The 24,592-nt window shown below is 44.7% G+C and overlaps 1 protein-coding gene across 2 annotated transcripts; it reads right to left on the reverse strand.

Moving 5' to 3' along the window:
- Window positions 1-2,082: 2,082 nt before the first annotated feature.
- On the reverse strand, window positions 2,083-22,943 carry OPRM1 (opioid receptor mu 1). 2 transcript variants are annotated; one of them, XM_044448773.1, is made up of 3 exons: window positions 22,729-22,943; window positions 6,907-7,259; window positions 2,083-2,609 (listed from the first exon to the last, which is right to left on the reverse strand). In XM_044448773.1, the coding sequence occupies exons 1-3, from the start codon at window positions 22,941-22,943 to the stop codon at window positions 2,083-2,085; spliced, it is 1,095 nt and encodes a 364-aa protein (XP_044304708.1). The 2 variants fall into 2 exon arrangements, with proteins under 2 accessions (XP_044304708.1, XP_044304716.1); XM_044448781.1 differs by lacking the exon at window positions 22,729-22,943 and adding an exon at window positions 11,520-11,536.
- Between the last annotated feature and the right edge of the window lie 1,649 nt (window positions 22,944-24,592).

Below are 24,592 nucleotides of genomic sequence, written 5' to 3' on the forward strand. Positions count from 1 at the left end.
CAATTATATCTCCCCAAAATGTTTTACCCCGTTAGTTATTTTTATTATTTTAGAGAAGATGTGACACTGCTTTTCCTTCATGCCATATATTTTTGCTGGCCCTAACCTCCAAACATATAGTTTTGAAAGTGTTAGCAAGACCGATTAAGCTTCATTGAGACATATAGAATTCACTACTTAGTACAGACAGAGAACTCACAATGTATCAAGAATAAAAAAAAATATATAGGAGGAAACCCTATTTCAGGCAAACTGGGAGCAGAAAGATACATTTGGCACTGGCATTTTCTTCCAAAACAAGTTAGATGCCTCCATCTATTGCTTTCTGCTGCCTCTTCCCACTCTGAGCATCCTTGTCAGCTGCTTCCTAAGCTCTAATCATATTTATTTAATATGATTTATTTATATACTGCTGAATTTATTTTAAAAACATTTGCTAAATACTTTTCTGACCTGTCTCCATCATCCTTCTACCACCCTAGCTATAGTCCAGCTATATTCTCACTCAGTGAATATCTGCTAATGCCCCACTACCCATTTCTCTTGTGAAGAACGAAGAGGGAAAATGGACTTAAAAGACGAGGAAGGGAGTCTGTATGGAGGGTAAAGACCAAAGACAAAACAAAACAGAACAGAAACAAGAGAGAGAGAGAAAGCAAGTGAGAGAGAAACTGTTTTTCTTGAGTTAGAGAAAATAACATTTGGACAATTCTGAAACTGGGGAGAGAGAGAGACAGAGAGACGAGCATTTCAACACAAGACTTCCACTCCATTTACTTTTCTTTCACTTTTGTGTTCATCACAGATGTGTGATTAAAGCACTTCACAATAAACATTTTCTTTTCTCCTATATCACCTCTAGGTGGCATGGTGGTATAGTGGAATAACCAAATATACACGTGAAAAGGCATTAAAAAAAAACCTCTCATAATCGCATGCCACATTTTCCCTGCCCTAAAAAAGCTTGCTGAAAGCAGTCCTCAGGCACAGAAGTGCATCTGAAGGGTCAGAACATTTCTAAAAGATTGTGAACAACCACGAGTAGAGAATGACAATCCCATGAGAACTTCCTCATGCAAAAAGCTCGGAGAAAGAGTTTCTCTTTAACATGAAATGAATACAAACATGATGTGTGAAAGCACATCTTTTCTTAATCCTTTTCTTAATTGCTATGATTATAAATGGGGAATGATGTGCATGTTGCATTGTACCCATAGAAGCTTTCTAACAAAATTATCACCCCACTGTATCTTAATATTATATAAAGAACTGCTAACTGGAGGGTGAGATTGCAGCCTAATCAGTGTGACGGTTCAGAGACATTGGTGGGAAAATGGATATTCAAAGTCTGCTCCTGAGGCATGAACTGTGTTGGTGCAGACTTGTCTACTGGTATTGACAGAAAGTCTATAGTGATGAGCCTGTCATTTAGGCAGCATTTTGGGGCAGAAGCCTGGGGTCCCACTGATCAGAATGAATCAAATGGTCCCCAATCTCAGCAGAACTTGCTTTAAAAAACATTACCACCTTTAAAAGGCCCTTGTAAGACCATTTGAACCAGAATCTAGAATTATCTAAAGACATCACTCCTGTCAGTCGGAAATATCAAGAAGCAGGACTGTCCAGGGACATGCAGAGTTGTGAGGCCAGCTGCTGGATGGGGCTGATGGGTCTTTCTTTTATGAATCAGTGCCCTGAACAGGCACAAACCATTCTTCATGTATACACTTCTCGAACACTGCACAGTTGCAGACATGAATTGGTCGAATACTGAGCAGTAGTAGATGGGAACTAGAAAGCCATCTCCTGCTTTCTCGTCTACTCAATAAACAATGCATGGACACACAGATAGGGCCGGGTCATGCAAGGTGCAACTGGAACTCCCTGGCTTCACTGACAATGTCTCGCCAGCTGACATAAATCTGTCTTTCCATGTTTGTCTGTTACCTTAGTTAGGGACGGTAAATCAAAAGGGCACTGTAAATCTTCCAGAGGCTATACATCAGTAAAGACGGTAATTTCAGAATTCATGTCATCTCCAGGAGGAATGCCTGAATCCACAGATAACATTTCCACTGCTAGTCATACCTGCTGGTTAGTCCTGTCCACCGTGTTGGCAGTGGAGGCATGCTCATGGGTGTTTTGTCGGACACGGGTGGAGTTTTGTTGCTCAATGGTGGAAGCTGTTGGGATGCAGAACTCTCTGAAACACCTTTTGAAGTTCTCATCTAGAAATGCATAAAGGACGGGATTAAGGCAGCTATTTGTGTACCCTAAGGCAATACAGAAGTGCCAGGAGACGGTCTGGAACGTTGTTTCTGGAATATGGACCAAGGCTTTAATGATAACGTAAATATGGATGGGAGTCCAGCAGATGATGAAGACAGCCACGACCACAAGGACCATCCGGGTGATCCTTCGAAGATTCCTGTCCTTCTCCTTGGAGCCGGAGAGCATTCGGACACTCTTCAGGCGCAAAATCATGAGTCCGTAGCACACCGTAATGATTAGGACAGGCATGATGAAGGCAAAGATGAATACACAGATTTTCAGCAGGTTCTCCCAGTACCATGATGGGTCAGAAAATTTAAGTGTGCAATCAATAGAGCCTATAAAAAGAAGAAAGGAGTGATTTGTAGTGAATTGTTGCTTACCCTTTCATATCTCATCTTTCCTGCACCATCACAAACCCAAGTCCAAAACCATACCATAATATGATGGACTCTGTTAAATAACCAGCTAAAACTCAATTTTCCTGCTACTATTTAATTTGCAAAAATCCCTCAATCAGCATAATGTTATTTTGTTCAAAAGATGATTTATGTAGTTGAAGTCTAGCAAATCAGGCCAACATTTCAGGTGTGACCCAACACATAACTATGAGACTAGTTAGGGGTATATCTGGGCAATGCAGACTCCTGGAAGCCCAATACTGTTTTGGAGTCAGTCGGCTACAGTTCCCCTTTCTCTACCTTCAAATATTGGAATATGTGGATGATTTTCATGGAAACCATGTTCTGTGGGAGAATGGGTTAGCTATTTCTTTCTCCCATCACTGCATTCAGGGTTATTTTCCTGTCTGTCTCCCTGGGTACAGGAAGAAAAGAAACAGATGCAAATGAAATGCGATTTGCAAAGGGAAGGGTCAAATGATGGAGTTCATTGTAGAGATGAGGGCGATAGAGAATGAATGACTAGTACAATCTGTGATGGCTGTAAGCAAACTGAAAAGCAACAAAATAGTTGTATTCAGCTAATGGAAATTGTGAAGCTATTCTGTGGTGTTCAGAAAAGGCTGGATTTCCCATCATGGGCGGAGGATGTTTTCATCACATCATGGCAGGTGTCTTCCAAAAAAGCATGTCTCTTCCACAAAAAAGGTAAGAGAAATGTTTTATATTTGTTGAGCAGAACCTTACTTGAAAGTTTCCTATTTAATGCTGCTTGATTTTGAAGACAATTTTGAAGTGGAAGAGGTAACCATAGCCCTGTTAGTTTCAACTGGCTAAGTGCAGCAGGTGGCATAGTTTTCAAGAAGCCAAATCAGACACAGCACAATCTGATTCTGTCCTGGGCAGATTTCGGTTCCCATGAGTCCCATGAGGGCAGATGGAAAGGAGACCAGGCCCTGGCACTTGCAATGCTTGCACAGAAAAGGGCATTTCAGCTGCACCTGCTTAAATGTCCTTTTCCATGCACCTGTTGAAGGTGACCTCTTTTGCATCTGGCTATTGTAGGAGTCAATGGAACTTGGAGAGTAGCAAATTATAGCTTGGAACCAAAGTACCCACGAGACATAATGTGCAACTACATTTTTAATGCAACTTAAAAAAAATATGAAATAATTGCTTTAGGCCAATAGATGGCCCTCCAGATGTTAGACTTCACCTCCCACCAGTCCTTGCCAGCATAGCCAATGAGGGATGATGGAAACATGAGTCCAGCAACATCTGGAGGAGGACATGTTCTCCATCACTGCTTTAGGATGTTCAGGGCATAATCTTATGTATGTGTAGATAGAAAAGAAGCCAAAAAGTCCCAGTATGCCCAGCCTTTACCAGCATATTGTAACAGAGGGAAAGGCTGTTGACTAAGATTTGCACTTGCTCCCTCTCTCTCCCTCTGTGTGTATGTGTGTGTAAGCATTTAAAAAGGAAACATTAGGCAAGATTTGTATAATATGGCTATCTCACACTGATCCACAGTCATTTTATTCAACATTTATGACATTAAACGTCTTAAGTTTAAGATATTCAGATGATATCTTAAATCTTCTTATCTTAATGAAAGAAATTCATAGCTGTCTCCATTCATCCCTGACAGTGCTTTTTTTGCCAGGACAAAAAGGAAGTGTGCAATCAATTACAACTGACTCATCAACGCTGGTGTTCATTGCGTTAGAAAAAGGCCTTTTTACAATACCATCCAGTGTGCCCTCCGTGCTCAATACAGAGAAGCCACCGAACTTGGAGGCCTATGTGCAGCCAGTACATGGTGCAAAGCACGGTGGTGGCGATGCCTTTCGTCCTCTAGCTTGCGACCTGCATTTCATCTAGATGGCTGTTTTCAGTCATTTTGATAAAGCACCACAGAGGGGGAGGGAAGACAGCACACGCTCTCAGCACCAGCTTCTTCCCTTCAACACCCCTGGTGTGCCCCTTTTCTCCTCTCCCCAGAGGAGAAGCAGCCACAGTTGGTGTGCCCCCCCGCCCCAAACAAGTCAGGAGATAAAGTCAGGAGGCCATAGGATTGTACCCTCCCTTTTTCATTCCCTGAATAGTCACTGAACCCACAATGACCTAAAAAATAGACAACTGTATCTTTAATTCACATCACTGTAATTTAAAATTGGTCTCCACCCCACTCCTGAGTGGAATAAGCAAGGCCTTGTCCTTTGGAGAGCTGCATTGTCCTTTGGCAACCTGTCAGGGGGGCATGTCGTGGAGCCGATGGGCCAAAGCCACCCCTGCTTTTTCTCATGCACATGCAATTAATGTAGCCCCCCATCCCCCACACACATTTGTCTGCCTGCCTGCCTGCCATCTAAAATTATTTCTAGTCTGCTCGTGGTGGAACCCTCTCAAGGTGCCTGCCTGTCTATCTTGCAATGTCAGGACAGTCATTTGTTGAGATGCTTTAAATCCAATTCCTGCCCTGAGCCGGCAGCTGGACTAGATGGCCTAAATCAGTGATGGTGAACCTTTTAGAGACCGAGTGCCCAAACTTCAACCCACAACCCACTTATTTACCACAAAGTGCCAACACTGCAATAAAACCTGAAAACTGAGGTTTTAGTTTAGAAAAAACAACTCCCAGCCAGTCCAAGCCAATATATATATATATATATATCCTTGGCAGCGCACCCACTGGCCATGCGAAAGCTTGGACGAGTCGCAGCTAATGAGTCGTGGCTCGTGACATCATCGCCTGGTGCCGCTACTCCTTTCCGAGCATGCGCATGGCCCCTATGTGCACTGTTATCCGATGCTTGGTTGCTGGGGCGATGCTGGGGCGACTTGGCTCGCGTGCCGACAGAGAGGGCTCTGTGTGCCTGCTGTGTGCCATAGGTTCGCCACCACTGGCCTAAATACTCCTTTCCAACCTGGGAAGTCTCTCTCCCTCTCTCCCTCTCTCTCTCTCCCTCTCTCTCTCTCCCTCTCTCTCTCTCCCTCTCTGTGTGTGTGTGTGTGTGTGTGTGTGTGTGTGTGTGTGAAGAGCCAAGCTGGAGAGAGGAAAGAAATTGCGGATAAGAAATCTGTAAACTCTCCTTCCTCACTGAGCTAACCATTCAGGATGGAAGTGAGAGATTTTGGGAAAGAAAGTTAGAAATGGTGGTGGGGTGTCAATTAAAACTGGCCTATTAGCTTGCCAAGAATGTTTCTGCAATGCAGTGTTTTCTTTCTTGAACTGTCCTTTTTCTGTAGCCTCAGATGCAGCCTTTATTAATATTACTATATGAAGTTCACCGAATGGACACAGAAAATTACCTTGCCTTACAGCTGAACATAACGGAAGTGTGGACTGTGTTCTGCTAGGAACCAGAATGGTTTATTTTTATTTTCTGCCTGCAAGAATGTGTTTGAAGAACTAAACTCTGCATAACCCCGGGGGATGTGCCAGATGGCTTTAACTGCTTTCTCAAATGCAATCTTCTAATGATCCAGAGGATGCCTTCTGCCTCCAAGAGTACTAGATAAGAGACTGCAGTGTCCTCACAGCTGGAAGGTCCACTAAGGTTGCATGCATTGCAAAAGTGGGGAAACGCATGAATGGCTTTCCTTCACAGGCAAGGAGAGGAGCTTGCTGAAAAGATCAAGAGGTGAAGCCCTGCAGTTTGCGGAGCTAACCAAAGCTGATACCAAAAAGGAGGGGTTGAATCAACACAGGGAATAGAAGAGGAAATATTGCAAGTTGGGAGAAACAAATTTATAAATGTGCATTTAGTGAAGAAATACATTAAAATACATGTCTGAACTGCATTTTTATGTGCAGCTCTCAAAAATTTGCACATTAATGCAGAAACAGGACAGAAGGACTGAAATAAATTAGTATTTTGGTGTGCCCCTCCCCTCTCTTGCTTGAGAGTAATTTACAAATATCCCCCTTTTAAGTTTCATTGCCCCCTCTAATAATCAGAATATGTAGCTATCAAATGTCTTTTTCTTACTAATATTGGAGTCTAATCATTCTGGAACGCATTTTGAGTCCAACACTTTGAAAAAAAAGGTTATACATTTTTCATTTTCAGATTCTCTAGCAAGCAGTGTTACTCTTATGCTAAACATCCTGTCCTGAACTAATTGGGAAGACCCAATCCTAGCAATTTGTTTCCTCCTCCTTCCCTCTCCCTCTTTGCTGAAGAAATTGAGTAAGCATTCGAAGATAGTGAGTGGTATTCTTACTCACCATTACTTTCCTTCGTGGTTGCCATCACCATAACTGGTATGCCAATTGCAGAAGAAACAATCCAATTGCAGACATTGACAATTTTGGCATTTCTAGGAGTGCGGAAATCCAAAGCTTTGACCGGGTGGCAAACGGCTATGTAGCGATCCACACTCATAGTGCAGAGAGTGAAAATACTTGTGAACATATTGTAGTAATCTATAGATATAACAATCTTACAAATTGCGGTACCAAATGGCCATGTTCCCAGGAGGTAATTCACACTCTGGAATGGCAGTGTACTTGTGGCTAAGGCATCTGCCAGGGCTAGGTTGAAAATGTAGATGTTGGTGGCAGTCTTCATTTTGGTGTATCTGAGGAAGTCAACAAAGCAGAGGAGTAAAAACACAGACCAAGCTCAAATGGAAACACAAGCAGACTAGTGACTAACACGCTGGGAAATGTGTTCAATGACTGACAAGGAGGTGAGAGCATCTCTGCCCCCTACCAATGACACAGGTCTCTAGGAAAGTCTCACTATGTTTCTCCCGCACTGGAGCTTTGCCATGTCTGGTGGCACAGGACAGCTAGGCTTCACATAGGTGAATGAGTAGTGCATAAGAAAGGCCTTCCCTAAAGCCCACAGAAGCTAGAAGTTTCCTGGAGCAGTGGCAAAATGATAAATGTTGAAGTGCAGAGCAGCTCCAGAGTCACGTCCCAAGGTGAATCCAAAGCTGCAGGCGCCTGTGTGCTGTGGGCATTCTCCAAAAGATAACAGACCAGTTCTTGCAGTTTTCATCTCTATCAGATGTAGATAAACCTAATGGGCCTGAGATGCTCATTCAAAGACAAGCTACTCCAGAATAGTTTCATTGCAGCGGGTGCAGCTCAGAACAAGACATGGTTGCTGTGAAAATCGGCTCCTGCATCTACTCTGCAGCTTGCAGCTAAGCTCAGAATCAGTGATAGAGCCTGAGAAGGGTGGCAGATGGCACCGTTGCCTCTGCTAGTAAAAGAATCATGGGACTTTGACCCCGTGAGCCCTGGTTGTATTAAACCACTGCACTGGTCCCTTGCAACGATATAACCTTGAGCCCCAAACATAGTGCATGGCACTCTTGCTGGAGTTTGGAAGTTCCTCTAGAATCAATGGTGTCAATATTTGCCTTTGCCACTGTGGCATCCCTTAGGACCAGTTTGTCCATCCCACTGAATATAATTCAATTATCCTAAATTCAGGTACTTTGTTTTAATTGCCTTCTTTACTGTCAGAAAGCACTAAATAACTGTCTAACACAAAATGCCTTTGAAACAAAATCAAAGTACAAAGGATGAAATGCCCGGAAAATTCTGCTAGAAGAAAATCTTACGTCTTTGCCTTGAATTATTTAAGGTGACTTTCCTTTATCTTCTCTGACAGTTTACTGAACAGCTTATGTCAGTAGATCAGTGGCAGGTGGGCATGACTTCACTGATGCACTTAGATCCATATACATTTACTTCATTTCTTTGTTTTCATGTTTGTGGGTTGTATCCAGATGTCATCGAACTCAGACCCATTGAAATCAATGAAACTTAAGTTGACTAAGAATACCCATTGATTTGGGGGGGGGGGGTCAATGAATGAGCATCTCAGACCCACTGACTACCTGGACCCAATGCTTTGAACAGTCATCAGCCTTGTGCAATGCTTTTACCAACTAGTGGAATGTTGTTGTTGTTGTTATAACCAAAACACTCCAAGTTACTTCAGATTCAAAAGTCATACAGAACTGGGTTGGTTGGGTGGGTGGACAGAACATGGCTGGACTTTATCTCCAAAAGCAACTCCTGCTGGAATGGCCAACAGTCAGGAATGCTTGGAATTGATACTGAAATCTTCTGGAGATATACTTTTTGTCCACTCCTCGTACAAAAAGCCTACCTAACCCACCACTCCCCGACACACACTGTTCAGAATCCTCCCCCTCCAGAACCAGCTGTTTTGAACATTTTTTCTAAGTTTCTTCATTTGCTCTGAAGCTGTTAGCAATTGCTTCTAGAGTGCTAGTGTGAATTGGTAGATAGTAGTTGGGTGCTTTTTTCAAATTTCTGGACAGTATTTCTGTTACACACATACTGGGGTCCACACATCGGCCTGGTCTTGATAGCTAACCATTGTTTAGAGCAGCCAACAAGGCTTGGCTTTTCTTAGTTTTTGCTCCACAGAGACAAAGCAAATGTGCCACTTTCTGTTCACTGCCTGGTGCGGGGAGGATGCTAGAGAAAAGCAGGAGCAGGACAAGTCTGGTGTCAGCATGCAGCATCCTCAGGCAGGCCTGGGGCCTCTGCAGTTCAGGAGGACCAGGCCATGGATGCCTGCTTGCCTCCCATCCCTCACTAGGAGGAGTAAATTGGAGCAGCTCTCACCTGGCTGTCAGCTGCCATTTCCCCCCCCCCCCCCACAAAATGCACCAAACTGACACAGCATCCAGTGCCATCTGGAAAGAGCACACATTTCTTTCTTTCACCATCTGAAATGCGTTAATGCCACTTCTCGACAATAAAGACTTCCAGAATGGCTTCCATAAATCAGTCCCCGATTGTGGCTTACAATCTAAAATGACATGACAACGCACAGAAAGAGGAAAGCAGAAGGAAGAAAGGAGGCAGATAAATTGTTCAGTGGGGCTGGTGGCACGGCCCTGCTTTCCCCTCTGTTCTCCCTCAGCTCAGCCAGCTGGGAGGAAGAGTCCTCCTGAGGGAACTTTGCAGTGCTGGTGGAAAGGCCTCACTTCTCCGTCATCTCTCACCTCCCTCAGCTCAGTCGTCATGGCTGCCGCTGGTGAGATCTGAGGGAAGGAGAGCCTTCATGAAAGAAGCTGCCTCCAGGGAGCACTGTCATTCCTTCATTTTATTTTAACTTTTTATTTCCGCGATCTTCTGAACATCGAGGAAAGCCCCCAGCAAAACTTAAGTGGGGTCTACACTCAACCCTCACTGGGTTCTTCCTCACACTTGAGCCTCTGTGTGTCTGTAGTTGTATTTTACAACCACTTGCCTCCAAGTCAAGTCACTGCTGCTGAACACCAACACAAGTGGCAGCCCAACACTGTTTTGGAAGAAGTGCTCTCTTTCCAGCCATTTCCTGCAGGGTAACCATTCATGTTTCACCAAAAAAATGAAGCAGAAACATCAGCAAAGAAAACAAAACGAGGGCACAGATGTGGCTCAGTCTCGCATATTTAGTGTGGGGTTTCTGATTAAATCTAAAGTTTTAAATATGTTATCTATATTTTATTCTTAGCTGCCTTAAGGTGGGATACAATTTCATAGATACTTGAATATGCCACTTTATAGATACATATCTAGAAAAATAATTACTCTAATTCAAATAGAAATATAATTTATCTCATCATACTAAGGAAGATTGTGACCTGGCGACCCATGTGTCTGCTCACTTTGTGGTCCAGCTCCTAACTATAGATGGACAAATACAAGTCCCTGTCACTCCCTTCTTGTCAGCCTTCATCTTTAATCCAGACAGGGCTGGGATATCCCATTGAAGAAGGATGTTTTTCAGCAGAAGTCTGTCTTCTGTAGGATGCATGGCAACTCTGCTTTCAGAGATGTCTTTTTTAAGCTAGGTGGGCCAACCACTTTTAATCTTGTCTCATAAGTTCTCCATTCATCAATTAATGTAAAAAACAGCAAAGACTCTTGATGATGATGGTATAAGTTTTCAAGGGCACCATTCAGGTGCATGTAGATTGGCAGTTTTATATATGCCTGTTGTTTATGTGGGACAGGGAGAGGGAGAGAGGGTGAGGGAAATGCAAACTGCATTATCAGAGGACATTAAAATGCAGAAAGCACAAAGAGTGATAATTACCTAAACAGTTGCCATCCACAAAATATTTGTGGGGTGGTAACACAGATATTCTTGTCCATGACAATTTATAATCCATCAATCTGATTGTTAGTCTTTAAGGTGCCGCAAGGCTCTGACAAAAGTTTTATTGGAATAAGTGGAATGCAGCCCATAATACTATATATTGTTAGTCAGTCCTGCCAGCAGATGAATGCAGCTATGCGCCTGGAAATTCACCACCAGAGATATTCTTACGTAAAACCATCTCATCTCATGAACTAAATTCATGCTGTTCCTGAGGAAAAGAAGCAGACCGTGTGTCTTTGGAAAAGTCTCTTCTGTCTACTGCTACTGTGAAATCATCCGTTCTCATTTGCCGCACTATGCAGCCAACTCTGTATCTATGGCAAGACTGACTAATAATACACACTATATGGGGATACCTTCCATTACTTCCAATAATTATTTTTGACATTTAAACATTCTGCCCCTTTCATCTTCTCTCCATTACCTCTAACATTCTTAGGCTAACTCATGTTTCCTTTTGCCCTACTTTTCCAATGGAATTGTCTTACTTTTTTCTTTAACGAATAGGGACTATTTCTGTTTAAGATGGATGATTTCTGGTTTACAAGGGCAATGTTTATATTGCTACTTTATTAACCAAGTAAGACTTGGAAAAGATGAAGAACCCAGGAGCTGTATTCTAGATGGAATGTGTAATAGCTACAGAGACACTTGTCATTTTGTTTCATGGTTTTTATTACAAATTTATGGTAGAAACGAAATAATAATAAAAAGCAATATGGTACATTTTATTTGTATCTCTTTATTGTAATCCTAGCAGGACAACAAGAGGCACGGGGCAAAAGATCTATTGTTTGCCTTCCAATAGAAACTCATAAAAGCTTTAGTGCAATAGTCCTTCTATTGCATTTTATTTGGCCTCCCTGCAGATGATCATTAAGGATGCTCATTAGAAAAAGAAAGAAATTAAGTGAAGTGATTGTTCAAGGACAAAAGCAATAATCCTCAAGCAACCATGTTGAGGTTCCTAACTGTGAGACTATCAGCCTTTCAGCTTAGGCCAGGAGCTGATAACATTTTTCATCCATGAGAACATTAGGAATCTTGAGAAACCTTACCAGGTGCATTGAGACATTTGTGCAATAGGTGGGCATGGCCAATCACAAAAAACAAATAACCTTTTGAAGGCATTTATGGAAAATAAATGTGAGCCATCCCCGTCCCGAGATGCCAAGGCATGTGGTGACAGCATACAAAAGTTTTAAATAAATAAATAAAATGCAGATGACAGCAGCTAGAGGTTCCCAGTTGGCTTGCCACTTAGAAGGATACTCATTTAAAAAAAAGAAAAGGAAAAAAGTATATACATATCCTATAAAAATAAAAATGGGGAGGAATTGTGTATTCAAAGGGTAGCAAGAAATGTGGCCAGCAGCCCATGGGTCTCCGGGGTGCCACACTGCCTGCCCTGGCTTGGGCCCCAGATGGGGTCAGACAGCTTGCATGTGGCCCCTGGGCTCATCACTTCAGATCTCTGGCAATCTGCTGGGCAGGAAGGTGCACGGGTGTGAGGAGGAGGTGGAGCAGAGGGGATGGCAGAGAGAGAGGCTAGAAAGGAGATCGTCCAGCCACAGTTGGCTTTGACCCCATCCAGCGTGGCCTGTGGCCCCTAACAGATTTTGCATTTCCAGTCAGTGCCTGGAAGCAAGGAATGGCACCTTAGAAACTGGTTTTGGCAGGCAAGGCCAGGTGAGAGCTGAAGGCTAGAAAGGCACATCAGCCAAGTGGAGCAAGGAAACCGCTTGATTTGCTATCTATGGGAGGGTTTGTGTGTCCAACAAGCAAATAAATATCTCCAAAATGACATGTATACATTATAATGATTTGATCAGATCTTCTTTTGCACAATCCTTTCCTGGTTCTTCTAGTTATTTGGAGTGACAAAGGGCTTCTCTACAATGGAGAGGTTTAATTTGCTGCCTTTTTGAGACTTGGTTTCTTGTTTTTGTTGTGGGGAGATAAAATGTATTCTTTACCTGCTTTGTTTTGTTTTTCCTCCAGAGGTGTTTGTTTATTTCTCAAGATTCTGCTAACGAACCACAAGGTAGTGCTATGGTTTACCCTCACTGTGGAGGATCTGCAACTTTTCATGAGGCTTTGGCCCAGCTTGTTGAGATTTAAATCTTAATACTGGACTTTCCTTGCTTTAAGCAACAGCAACTGTCTGGAAAACATGGGAGAGCTCAGGAGGATGCCACTGTTTTAAAAAATGCCCTGGAAACATCTGTGAGTGAGGAATCGTGAATGCACAAGAAATGGCACATGTAGAGAAGCCCAGCGGGCCTGGCACAGTACTGCTCCCTCTCTTCCCGCTGTCGCTCTGCTCCCTTCGGCCTTCAAAAGTTTATTTCACTAGGTGCTGCTCACTCAGTTCGACTCTTTGCAGCTCATAAGGCTGGGAGGTTGGGACACAAAGACAGATACAGAGGGGGAAAGAAAGTGTTTTGCATTTGAAAAAGTGGCTGTGTACTGGCTGCCCAGGAGCTGTGTATAAGCCAGGCCAACTGCTCACTTTGGAGCCTCTGGGGGCTCCCTTGTGCAAACTTGTATCGTTGACACTGGGCTTCTGGCTATATAAGGCTGATGAGGCACATTTTCAGGGAGTTTTGGGGTTGAATATCAGCTATGCCGATGCTCTCCAGCTGTGACTCACTGTCAAAGCATCTGGAAAGTGTGAAAAAGGGGTGAGGTTGAATAAGCTGCCACTAAATCCAGACCAGGCAGTGATGCTGGTGGGCCACCTCATGTTCCAAAATGTTAGGCCTATGATAAATAGGATCATAATCATCCTACCAAGTTGGAAGTTGCTGAATAAGATATTGATGGCAACAGCTAAGAATGCTTTTCATCAGCTGCTTCTGGTACTTACAGATGCCAGCCCATGTTGAAAGATGCTGGATCTCAGTACACTTACTGACATTTTCATCACTGCCAGGATTGACTGCTGTAAAATCTTCTTCCTGGCACTGCCCTTGAAGATGATTTGGCAGCTGCTGCAGAATCCTTCTGTACTTGGTTCCTGCTAAACATGGAGTGCTAAGGAGATGTTGAGTCAGCTCTGCATTAATAGAACTACTGCCAGTGAATTAGAACCTCTAAAGCCGTTTCTGTCCCATTTATTGTTTATTATATTTATGTCTCATCTTTTTTCCTTTCAAGGAACTCAAGGAGGCCCTTGTGTTGGGCTGAGTGTCTGTGACTGGCCCAGATGGTCAACCTCTGTACCCCATGAGGGGTACAGGGGCAGCAAAACAGTCGAATTTCCACTTTGGATAGTTGGTGGTTTGCTACCATGGAGGGGTGGGGGGAGTCACAAAACAGCCCAGGGAGGTAGATACAGCTAATGGACTACATGTTGCCCACCTGAGCTCTGGAGCATAAGATTAGATAGGACTGTCTTTCAACGCATGAGCCTCTGCTTTGACTGGTTAAAGTCAGCTTGTCAGGCCCTGCTCTACATAGTTTCAGCATCCAGAATCCAACTCTTTGTATGATCTTCTTAAGGCATTGAAAGACATATTCATTTTAGAAGGCTGAAGCCTTCTATTCATTTGTGTTTTGATGAGTTTTTAGTGGTTGAACTTTACTGTTTTTAAAATGTTTTCTTGGAGCATGGGCAGAGTAGTATATAAATACTTTCAATAAATAGACAAAGCATCTAGCTGCAGGAGAAGCAACAGCAGTTGCTTGGGTTGCTTATTGGGTTGTTTTAAATTAGGCATCTTGTTTTAAAAATCACAAGGAGATATTACCTTTAATCACACACTTCTTCCAGGGTGTTTTGAAAGCAAAGTTTGCTGAAGGCAGTGTAACTGATTGCATCCATAGCAACAAATGCAATGCACCAGTGATTCTCCACACAGTACCCTGGAGCTCTGCCTATGTGGCTGATGTCTGTTCAAACAAAGGGTTCTCACTGAAAATGCTCACTGGGAATGGGGTATACATCCCTTGGCCTGTGGGGGAGGGGGCATCTAGCTCAGTGCTAGAGCATCTGTTTTGCATTCAGGAGGTAAATTCCTTTTTAAAAAGGGATCAGGTAGCAGGTGAGGGAAAAGACCTCTGCCAGAAAGCCGGTGCCAGTCAATAAGGGCAGTCCCTGAACATCCAAGTAATGAGCAACCCATACTTACGAATGACCTGTCATACAATTTTTTATAATTACTGTGGAAAATCATCATCACCATAGAGAGAGAGGAAGCAAAAGGGTAGAGGATAGTGAGAGAGGCCTCCAAAACAGGTCTTCCTGCCCATCCAGAAAGGGAAAATCTCTTTGGCATTTCCTTCCTGAAAAGAGGGGGTACTGGTGAGTTTGGGGGTGAGAGCTAGTGGTGTTCGTGGTTTTTCCACTTTCACAGGGGACACTGACCCTAACCCCCATGGGTGTGGAAGGCTGACTGTATGTGATCTGACTTACATACAAATTTGAATTTCCATTTTTTTCAGGAACAGAAGTCAGTCATTACCCAGGGACTGCCTGTACTGAACAAGGAGAGTATGACCCAGTGTAAAACAGATTCCTATGGCATTGCCTAGTGAGGGTGAGATGCTCAGATATCCTGCACATCATTTGCTCTGTGCTTGGGGGCCACGTGATGGCTTCAGCTGGCACTTGCCTCCAACAGAATAGTCCTGGTGGAATCATGGCCAAGTCTTTGATGACTTAATATTTTGACCTTTGGGCACTTTTTCAAGTCCCCCTGCATGATGCTTTCTCATGCCATAATGACTATTCTGCAGCTTCCCACATATGGTGCTCCCCAGATGGTTTAGACTGCACTACTTGGATCCCTTATGATGGGAAGAGAAGTGAGTAACAACTGGTGGACATCTGATTTGGGAAGACTGCCAGAGTCTTGAAAAAAGAATGCAACTAGTGAACAATTCTTATTATTTCATCTCTAGTCAAATCAAGCTAAAGGTATAAACATGCCTATCCTTAAATTGGTTTCCTCAGTCAACCAAGAATAAAATAAACAGTGGAACTCAAACTCTCTTACTCAGAAGCAGAACTGAAGGATGCAAGTAACTGTTGGAAGGGTTATACAAAGAAAGCCATCTGTTCTCCTGGGGAGGTAAGAAAGGGTGGATCAATGCCTTGACAGCTATCACTGGCAGAACAGAAGCTGTGTGAAAATCAATGGGCATTTTGCTGTTGGAGAAAATGAATGATGGAGCATGAAGTCCCACCTGATGCTTCTCTAAGTATCCTCTGACACATGAACATGGGAGCAAGTGAGAATATGAGTAAGATTTTTCTCATACTGCTAAGGATATGGGATCCTAAAACAAAGTTGGTCTTTACCCTTAGCAGAAATCAAATCCAGTTCTTGCCCTCTTCAATTTCCTCTTGGGAATTAGATGCGTTATTGAAGTGTGGGGTTGGGCCATAACTCCAAAGGCCCTTTATGAAGTTACCCTTACTATTCTGAGGCTGGGTGCTCCTGGGGCACAAGCACTTGGTTTACTGACTCTTTTAAGCCAGGCAGTAGAATCTGGAGAGCTGCATTCTTGATTGAAGAAATGAAAAGAGGTGCCATGTCCTGCTGAGGATCATGTGATTATGAAGGGGACTGGTATGAATGCTGATGAAGCACAATCCAGGGTCAGGAGTAGTGTCACTGAATTCATAACACCTAAGGGTGCTTCTGTTCCAGGGAGGAGTCTGGCAGATGTGGGTGTTTTCTGGATCTGGCGGAGAAAGCTGCGAGTTCCAGTTTCTATGAATCAATCCAGCCTAAGTATTCAGCAGCAGATTGGGTCCCCCCCCCCCAAGTCATACAGATTCTGCAGACATGGAGATGGGTTCTTTACTTTTTGAGGGCAGGGGGATATGTGCAAATGCACATTTTTAATTTGTTCATTAAGGTATGCATGTTAGCACCAACATGTTAGTATGCAAGCGCATTATCCCAAGTAGAACAGAATTCCATTTTTTAAAAAATGTTTCCATCCATGGGCTGATGACAGAATGAAAGATGTCTGATAATCCATGTAATATGGACCAAAAGGATGTAATAAAAACTGTACCTCCCCAGTGTTTTCTTTTACAACAGTAATGTGATAAGAGGAATGTCTACTTTCAGGACATTATTTGATAGCGCAGGATCCATCCTTGGGTCAGGAACTGGTAAATCTGTCAACTCCAGAACACAAAGACATTAAATTGTCCTGCTGGGTCCGACCAAACACTCAAGTCCTCTTTCCCACAGTAGCCAATCAGATGTTTCTTGGAAGTTCATAGGCAGAACAGGAGGGCCATCACACCCTTCTGCTCATGTTCCCCAGCAGCTGGTGTTCAAAGGCCTCTGATCCTAGAGATAACAAATGGCCATCTCATACAGGAGCCCTTGGGTGCCTTATCTTCCATAAATCTATTTCATCTGCTTCTAAATTCATCTAAGTTGGTGGCCAAGACCACTTGTGCTGGTTGTGAGGTTCATAATTACTTTAACAATGAACTCTGGGAAGAGTTGTTAGGATCTTGCTATATGCAACAGAAGTCTTGCTTGGAGTAACCTGCAATGAGTTGGCCTAATACTGGATACAGCAGCTCATTAAAGGCTTGCCCTGAGAAAATGGCTGTTTTAAACTTTTTATGTGAACTCGGGCAAAAAGCTTCCCCGTGAGTCATTGCATTCTGTATTCATCTGACCTAACCTTGCTCTATGTGATTGTTCAGTGCAATTTCTGCACACAGAGAGCTCACACTGTATAATCACCAAGCAGGGTGGCTTCTAGCTCCACCAGCATTAAGTTGTGACACCAAGTTTCTCCCTGCTGCAATAACAGCTTAACCTTTTCCATTACAGTGGTGGGGATGGTCATTCTAAGAGTGTCAAGATGTTAACATTTCTCCGAGAAACCAATATCACCACAAAAATTTAATCAGGCGTTCAATATCTTCACACCGTTTCTGGAAATGCAAAAACAGCTTTAGGGCTGTAATGCTATCTATTTTTACTGGCTGTGAAATACAGGGTCATAACGGGAATAAATTTACATCTGTGGCTAGCAGCTGTGGCAGAATACAATCAAACACTAGCATTAAACCAGTAATGCTGTACTAGTATAAGGGACTTTTTGCATGATACCATGGTTTGGTGGTGCAGCAGAATTCTCTAGAAACCTTGTCTCCTCAGCCAATACTATTACTGTTGTGCCAGAAGTCACTTGTGCCAGTGCAATGTAATTGATTTTAGGGTCACTATCTGATTGGATATTGCCCTTTGTCATCTTACCATTTTTACTCTGAATAAGTGTAAACATCCCAGTTCAGATCTTAAAAGTCTCCCTCCCCTCAATGCTTGATGCAGATCAGGTCCTTTCTGGGTTGGAGTGAAAGGAAAAAAAGACACCAGCTACACGTGCATTAAATGCGATGTCTGTTCTGACACACAGTTACATCTGAGGTATTATGAAGCACTTCTGTAGAACTGTTCAATATGCAGCATATTTCACCTGCCCAACAGTCCTATGCCAAGAGGTAACAGCTCACCCGTGGTCAGGCTCAGGAATACACATGACTTTTGGACCTGTGTAACCTCCCAATTTGTTTGGAAAGGAAAGGAAAGGAAAGGAAAACCTTTTCTTTTGAGGTTGCTTTTCCACTTCAAATGTTTAACCTTGAATTGTTTCTCTCCAGAAGGGAAAGAGAGTCAAGCTCCATAGAATTGTTGCTGCAGTTGGAAAAGCCATTTGGGATGGGGTAGAGTGGAAAGGATAGAAGCAAAGGAAGAAGTTAAGCAGCTCCTTCATGCCTAGCTCAGGATCAGTGTCCTCAACAGCTGCCTTTCCAACCACCGCCATTGAGGACATGTCCCTGTGGTGGAGTGCCACAGGCACAGTAAGCCTCAGAGAGCTTCATGGCTGAACAGCGGCAGGATCTCAGGATTCCTATGTCAAAACCTGCCCTTCCATCTACTAACTCCCCTTGAGAAACATAGAAACAGAGCGATTCGGAAGGGGTCTCCCAGGTCGTCTAGTCTGACCCCCAGCTCCAGCTAGCTCCCATGTCTACCATGGGCATGTCCAAACAGTCTATGCTATCTGTACCCATCATGTAAAATCTCCCCAAGCCCTACTTAGAGTAAGCCCATTGAAATGAATTGGATTTATGCTATCCATAAGTAACACTTTACTGTAGATATTTCAGTGGATCCACTCCAAGTAGGTTTACACAGGTGTTTACCCAGGCCTACTAGGCAAATTGGTTTCACAATGCTACAATTCCTTTCCCCTGCTAAAATCCATAATGTGGTCTATTTCTTATGGGGTTTCACATGTTCAGTATTTGTGGTCACTTCTGACATGGTTCTTTCCAAAAACCTCCTAGAGTGACAGGCACTGTTGCTCCTAAGCATTTGGGACTGTGACTCTGTACCTCCAGCAGAAGTGATCAGACTTCTTGTCACATCCTTCTATTTTTTTTTCTTGACTCAGAAAGGAAAGTGGCCTTCTGTGCATGCTCTGGAACACACATGGATGCACTCACACAGGATTAAATCAGAATCATTGAAGAGGAGAAGCTGGCTAATTTTAAAACATTGTTTTACAGGATTGCTCTTAATCTCTTGCTTTTGGGTTGATGCCAGACACACAGCAGATCCTGCCCAACAGCCCTGCAGTAACAGGATGATGAAAATTGGATGAATATTAGGGGAGGACTTAGATTTATGACTCAGACGCAATTCCGCTTGAGTGAATGGAGTTTATTCCCACATACAGGACTGTAGTCTGAACTGGATTTCTCTGATAGGAAACAATATTGTACCATCAGCTCACATTTATTTATTACATTTTTATCCCATACTCCATCTAAAGAGGTCTGCATGGTAAACAAAATTCCCTCTAAGGCAGGTTAGTGCACTGGCTAAGTGGAGGTTTGAACTTGCGTCTCCCTGGCACTAGCCAGGTGTAGTAAAAACTAGGGCAGCAGAGGCCGCAATCCTTCCATCTGTGGACTAAAAGAAGTCCTACAAAAGCATGGCTGATTGGGGAATGCTGGGAGTTATAGGGCTTATTTCTGTCTAAACATGTACAGGAGTGTACCCTCAGGCATTTTGCAATGATGGGGAAGGAAGGATTAGGCCCTTCCTTGTCCTGGTGTATGAGGTAGTGTGGGCTTGGTCAGTAGCTGTGCGGAAGACTACAGGGAGTTCCATGCAAGCATCCCAAGTCTCATGAAATAATATAAGTATGTACATAAATTTTATCTAAAACAGCACACACACAATGCTCTTGAAATAAATGTTAGAAAATCATTTCCCAGGAGTATCTGGTCCTTCTGATTTCCAGCATGTCTATGTGGAGCCTGAGATTTTTTTTCACAAGACTCACTATGTCACCAGATGATCAATAGGAATCATTAACAAGGAAATCAACAAAAATAATTAACAAGGCTCGACAATATCAGGGCATATACAAACAGCACATGCCACTCCCTCTGTTAGCTAATTCAGTTGGTGAATGCCAGTGGTTGTGGAGTCAAAATGACTATGCAGCCTTCAAGAAAGGGGAGGCATAGTAGGTGAACTCAGGGGCATGTTAGTGGCAGACTCAAGCCCAAAGGGGATGAAAATGGGTTGGGGGGAATACAGCCTGATGAAGGCTGAACCTGCTCAGTAGTTAAACAATCTTGAGTGTCAGCAGTAAAAACATATGGAAAACTGGTGATGATGTCTGGGCTCCTTGTGACAGTCTTATCTAATTTGATGGCTTCCACATCTGTTAAATCGCCGCCCCTTCCCACAAATTATCTCCAGCCAATTAGGCGCCACGTTGTGGGATCAGGTAGTCCACTGGTCTTCAGATGTGACTACATGCTTATATCACTTAGTTCAGATTTTGCTTCTTTGGGATGCAGCCATTCCAGGCTGAAAGGGTTGGAGAAAGTAAGTAAGTGAGCGTGAGTGTGTGATGTACCCAGCCACACACTATTCCTTAAGGCAGCATTTTATTTATTTATTTGGTATTCTCACATGTGGCTCCCAGAAGCAGCAATTTCCACCTGTTGTTATCATTTGTCTCAATAGAGGGTGCTGTGTTCTCATAGAAACTGTAATCACATTTCTCCTAAATATTAGGGTGTGTTGGTGCAAATTTGATTGCTTTTCCTACCTGCCTTTCATTAAACAAATCCAATTTAGACACCAATGACGAGAAAACCCATTCCACATATGAAAGAAATAATTTCTTTGATTAAAAATGGAAAACACATCTCCCTTAAAGATTACCCAGATCTCTTTGCTGTGCTGCTCTCCCAGCAAACTATTTCTATTATTTATTTGGGAGTGGCATTTAGCTGCCTGGATTGGTTCAAATTTCTTGCAACTGAAAGAAGAGGGAACATTTTAGTATGGATCTTAGTAGGGGAAACATTTGAAATAACATGACCAATCATTGTCCCTTGGTAGATTTATCTGAAAATAGAACTGGTGTTCAGCTGAATCCATGTGAGTGATTGATTGCTTTAATTATCTATCCAAAATTATTTCTAGGCAAAGCCCTCATAAGAGACAGGGAAATGAATAATAATAATAATAATAATAATAATAATAATAATAGGTGAGTGTCCTGTTAAGCTGTGATCCTATAAATTCTTACCTGGGAGTAAATCCTATTGAAGTTGCTCTTACTTCGGAGTAGACATGCACAGAATTGCAATGTACAACTGCAGTCCTGAGGATACCATAATGCCTTGCTTGGAGGCAGTTAATAAGAAAAGCCATCAGGGCTGTTGCGAGAGGAGAAATGTAAATGCACCCTAATTTGTGTGCAGAGCGCGTGCCTCTACAGCACACCTGTACATTCTCCTTGTGTGCATGCACTTAGAGGCCAGTCTGTGGTATTTGGTCCGGGTTTTAGAAGATCCTGCTGGGCCACTCATTCTCCTTTTCACATGATCAATCACTAAACCAATCAATAAGTTAATCCATCCATCAACCAGCCAATATAATTCTACGTTTGCATGACTTGAACAGCAGAAATGTTCTTTTGGAATTGCACAGTCCCACCTCCCCAGTCCTGTAACTATTAGCACATCTTTTAAAAAACCCAGGAGGTTTATTCTCTAATACCCCCGAGAATTTGTTGGCTGTAATCAGAAACAGGTTCGCAGGGCGCCTAAGAAGACCCTCCTCTGGTTTGTTTGCTGCAGAAAGAAAGCCCTCGGTTCCCCTGATCACGAACACTTTTCTAAATGGCTTTACTAGGGTGATCAGTTCTGCTTCCTCTTGCAACTTTCCCCTTCAGATTACAGATCTCCTCTAGTCGCCAGCAAGGAGGCATCGGGCTCGCTTCAGTCCTTCGACCTCTGAACAAGAAGCAATTACGACTGCGCGCTTCATTCTCCCTGCACCACTTACTCTGCCCCTCGAAGAGAAAAGATACCTTGGTGGGACGGGACCTCGAAATAGGGTTCCCCAAAAGCACTGCGGAGACGAATGGTTCTCCACTTAGTACGGTTTGATCCAGCACAGCAGCTTCCATGATGCGCGACGCGGGTCGCGCACCTCTTGGGCGCTGGGAAATCTCCTTTGGCGAGATCTCCAAAGGCCCCCTGTAGGCCCCTCCAGGCTGCTTCTGGGGACTGGCGGCGCATCTTTTCTCCGCCAGCCAGGCAAAGGGAGGGTACCTTCGGGTGGGCGCTCTGGAGCTCTGTTTGGCCGCTGATTCGGTGCCCTCCAGACGTTCTGGACTCCTGCTTCCCTCAGCCCCAGCCAACGCAGCCAAACAGAGTTGTCCGGAGCACGTGGAGGGCCCCGAGTCGGGAAGCGTGCTCGGCAATTGAGGCGACGCTCCCCCTCCCGGACCACCACCCGCCGCGGGTTGCCCCATCGCCCCCCCGGGTCCTTCGCGGGCTCCCCGGCAGCCCCTCCCCGTCCGCGCGAGCCCCTTCCTCTTACCTGACGATGACATACATCACCAAAAAGTTGCCGAAGAGTCCCACCACGCACACGACGGAGTAGAGAGCCATGATGACGATGGCGGTGATCATGGACGGGCTGATCCCGGGGCCAGGGCACAGGCCGGCCCCTCTCGCCCCCAGGCTGCCGTTGGGGCCGCCGCAGGGCAGCTGCGTGCCATTGGGCTCGCTCTGGTTCCAGCCGTCGCCGTCCATGCCCCCGGGGCGCTGCTGCCCCGAAGCGGCCGGGCCGCAGCGGGGAGCGGGGGGCGCGAAGGCGCGAGGCGGGGCCCCGAGGGAGTCCGCCGCCGGGCGCTGGCCGTGGCGCTGGCCGGCGCCGCGGCGCAAGAAGCGGGCGGGAGCCCCGGTCCCGGTTCAAGGCAGGAGGGCGGGACGCCGGCAGCTGCCGGGAAGCTGCAGCCAACGCAGGGGAGAGAAGCGACGGAGCCGTCGCACCTCAGCGCCCAAGCCGCGGGGAAAGCGGACTTCCGCGGGGAGCTGCCGCCGCCGCCGCATCCCTCTCCAGGCGCGCGCAGTGGAAGGAGCGCGAAGCAACGAGGGAGGGCAGGAAGAAGACGGGAAAGAAGGCGAGAAACGGGCTCTTCCAGAAAGCGGTCCCGGCTTTCTCCCTCCCCCGACCGACGAACCCGCAGACGCGCGCGCACGCACTCGCATTCACACAGCTGGCTCTGGCACACGCACACACGTGTGCGGGTTGGATGGCTAAGCGTGTGGAGAGGAGGAGGAGGAGGAGGAGCCTTCCGCTGATGGAAAGGGCGGGCGGGCGGGCAGGACAGCGCTCTTTTTAACCCAGCCTGGAGGTTGTCACCGGGGGCTCAGAAGCATGTGGTCCGGGACAGTGGGGAACAGCAGCGCTCTCTCTTTCTCCCCCGCCCTCTCTCGACCCCCCACTCACAACCCCCTGCGGCACTTCGATTTGCCACCCAGAGCAGGCACGAAGCGAAAGGATGCGCTGCTGTTCTACGAAGACCGAGAATCATATTACTGGGGGTGAAAGCTCTTTGACTGCAGGGTCGCATCACTCCAGGAATCCGCACAGCGGCAGAAGCCCGAGTGCTGCGAGCCCCCCTTAGGCAAGGAAGCAGGCAGCGTTATCCTAGGCATGTCTACTCAGAGGTAAACCCTACTGAGTTCAATGGGACAGACTCTCAAGTAAACCTGTACAGGATAGCAGCCGTAGCCTCCAGAGCATGGGCTGTTGCTGCTATTGGGTTCTGTAATGAGTTTGAAAATCGTCTCTTGTCCTATGCACGCGCTTTTCCTGGAACAACGAAAGTACAAGAGGCTGCAGTGCCTAGTAGTAACCGCCTGACTTGCACTTCATTTATTTCAAAGGTAAAGGAAGGAGTGTCATCCAGCGAATCAATGCATGCTTCCCTTGCCTATGAGGCTCAGCCAGACAGTCCCCCAGGTGTGATTCAGAGGCAGTCATGGGGTAAACTTCCAGCAGTGGGCTGGTTCTGTAGCTTTGCCCCATTTAACAATCTGCTCTGGTGTGCTAGAGAGAGCACTTGCCTGACTAGGTGGAAGAAAATCAAACCCACTTTTAAGAAGAAGGGGGTATGTGCATGTGTGCAAATGATGTACACAAAACATTGGCATATTTTTATTATTTTAAACCGTCATTCTTTAGTTTACTGTTGAAGCTAAAAGCCTGGAGAGGTATAACAATACCATATTAACAGAAGCGTCTAATTTAGGGTCTGTAGCATCCAGCATACAATACCGACTTTGGTGTACAACAGCAGTTAAAATCACAAAGCATATAAAGGTCTCTAATCCAAAAAGCTCTTAATAGTAAACTATATTAGCATGCACAAAGGCAGTATCAATGTCATGCTACT

This window comes from Varanus komodoensis, unplaced genomic scaffold (assembly GCF_004798865.1).
Source record: "Varanus komodoensis strain SLA01 unplaced genomic scaffold, ASM479886v1 scaffold1, whole genome shotgun sequence".
NCBI classification, from domain to species: domain Eukaryota; kingdom Metazoa; phylum Chordata; class Lepidosauria; order Squamata; family Varanidae; genus Varanus; species Varanus komodoensis.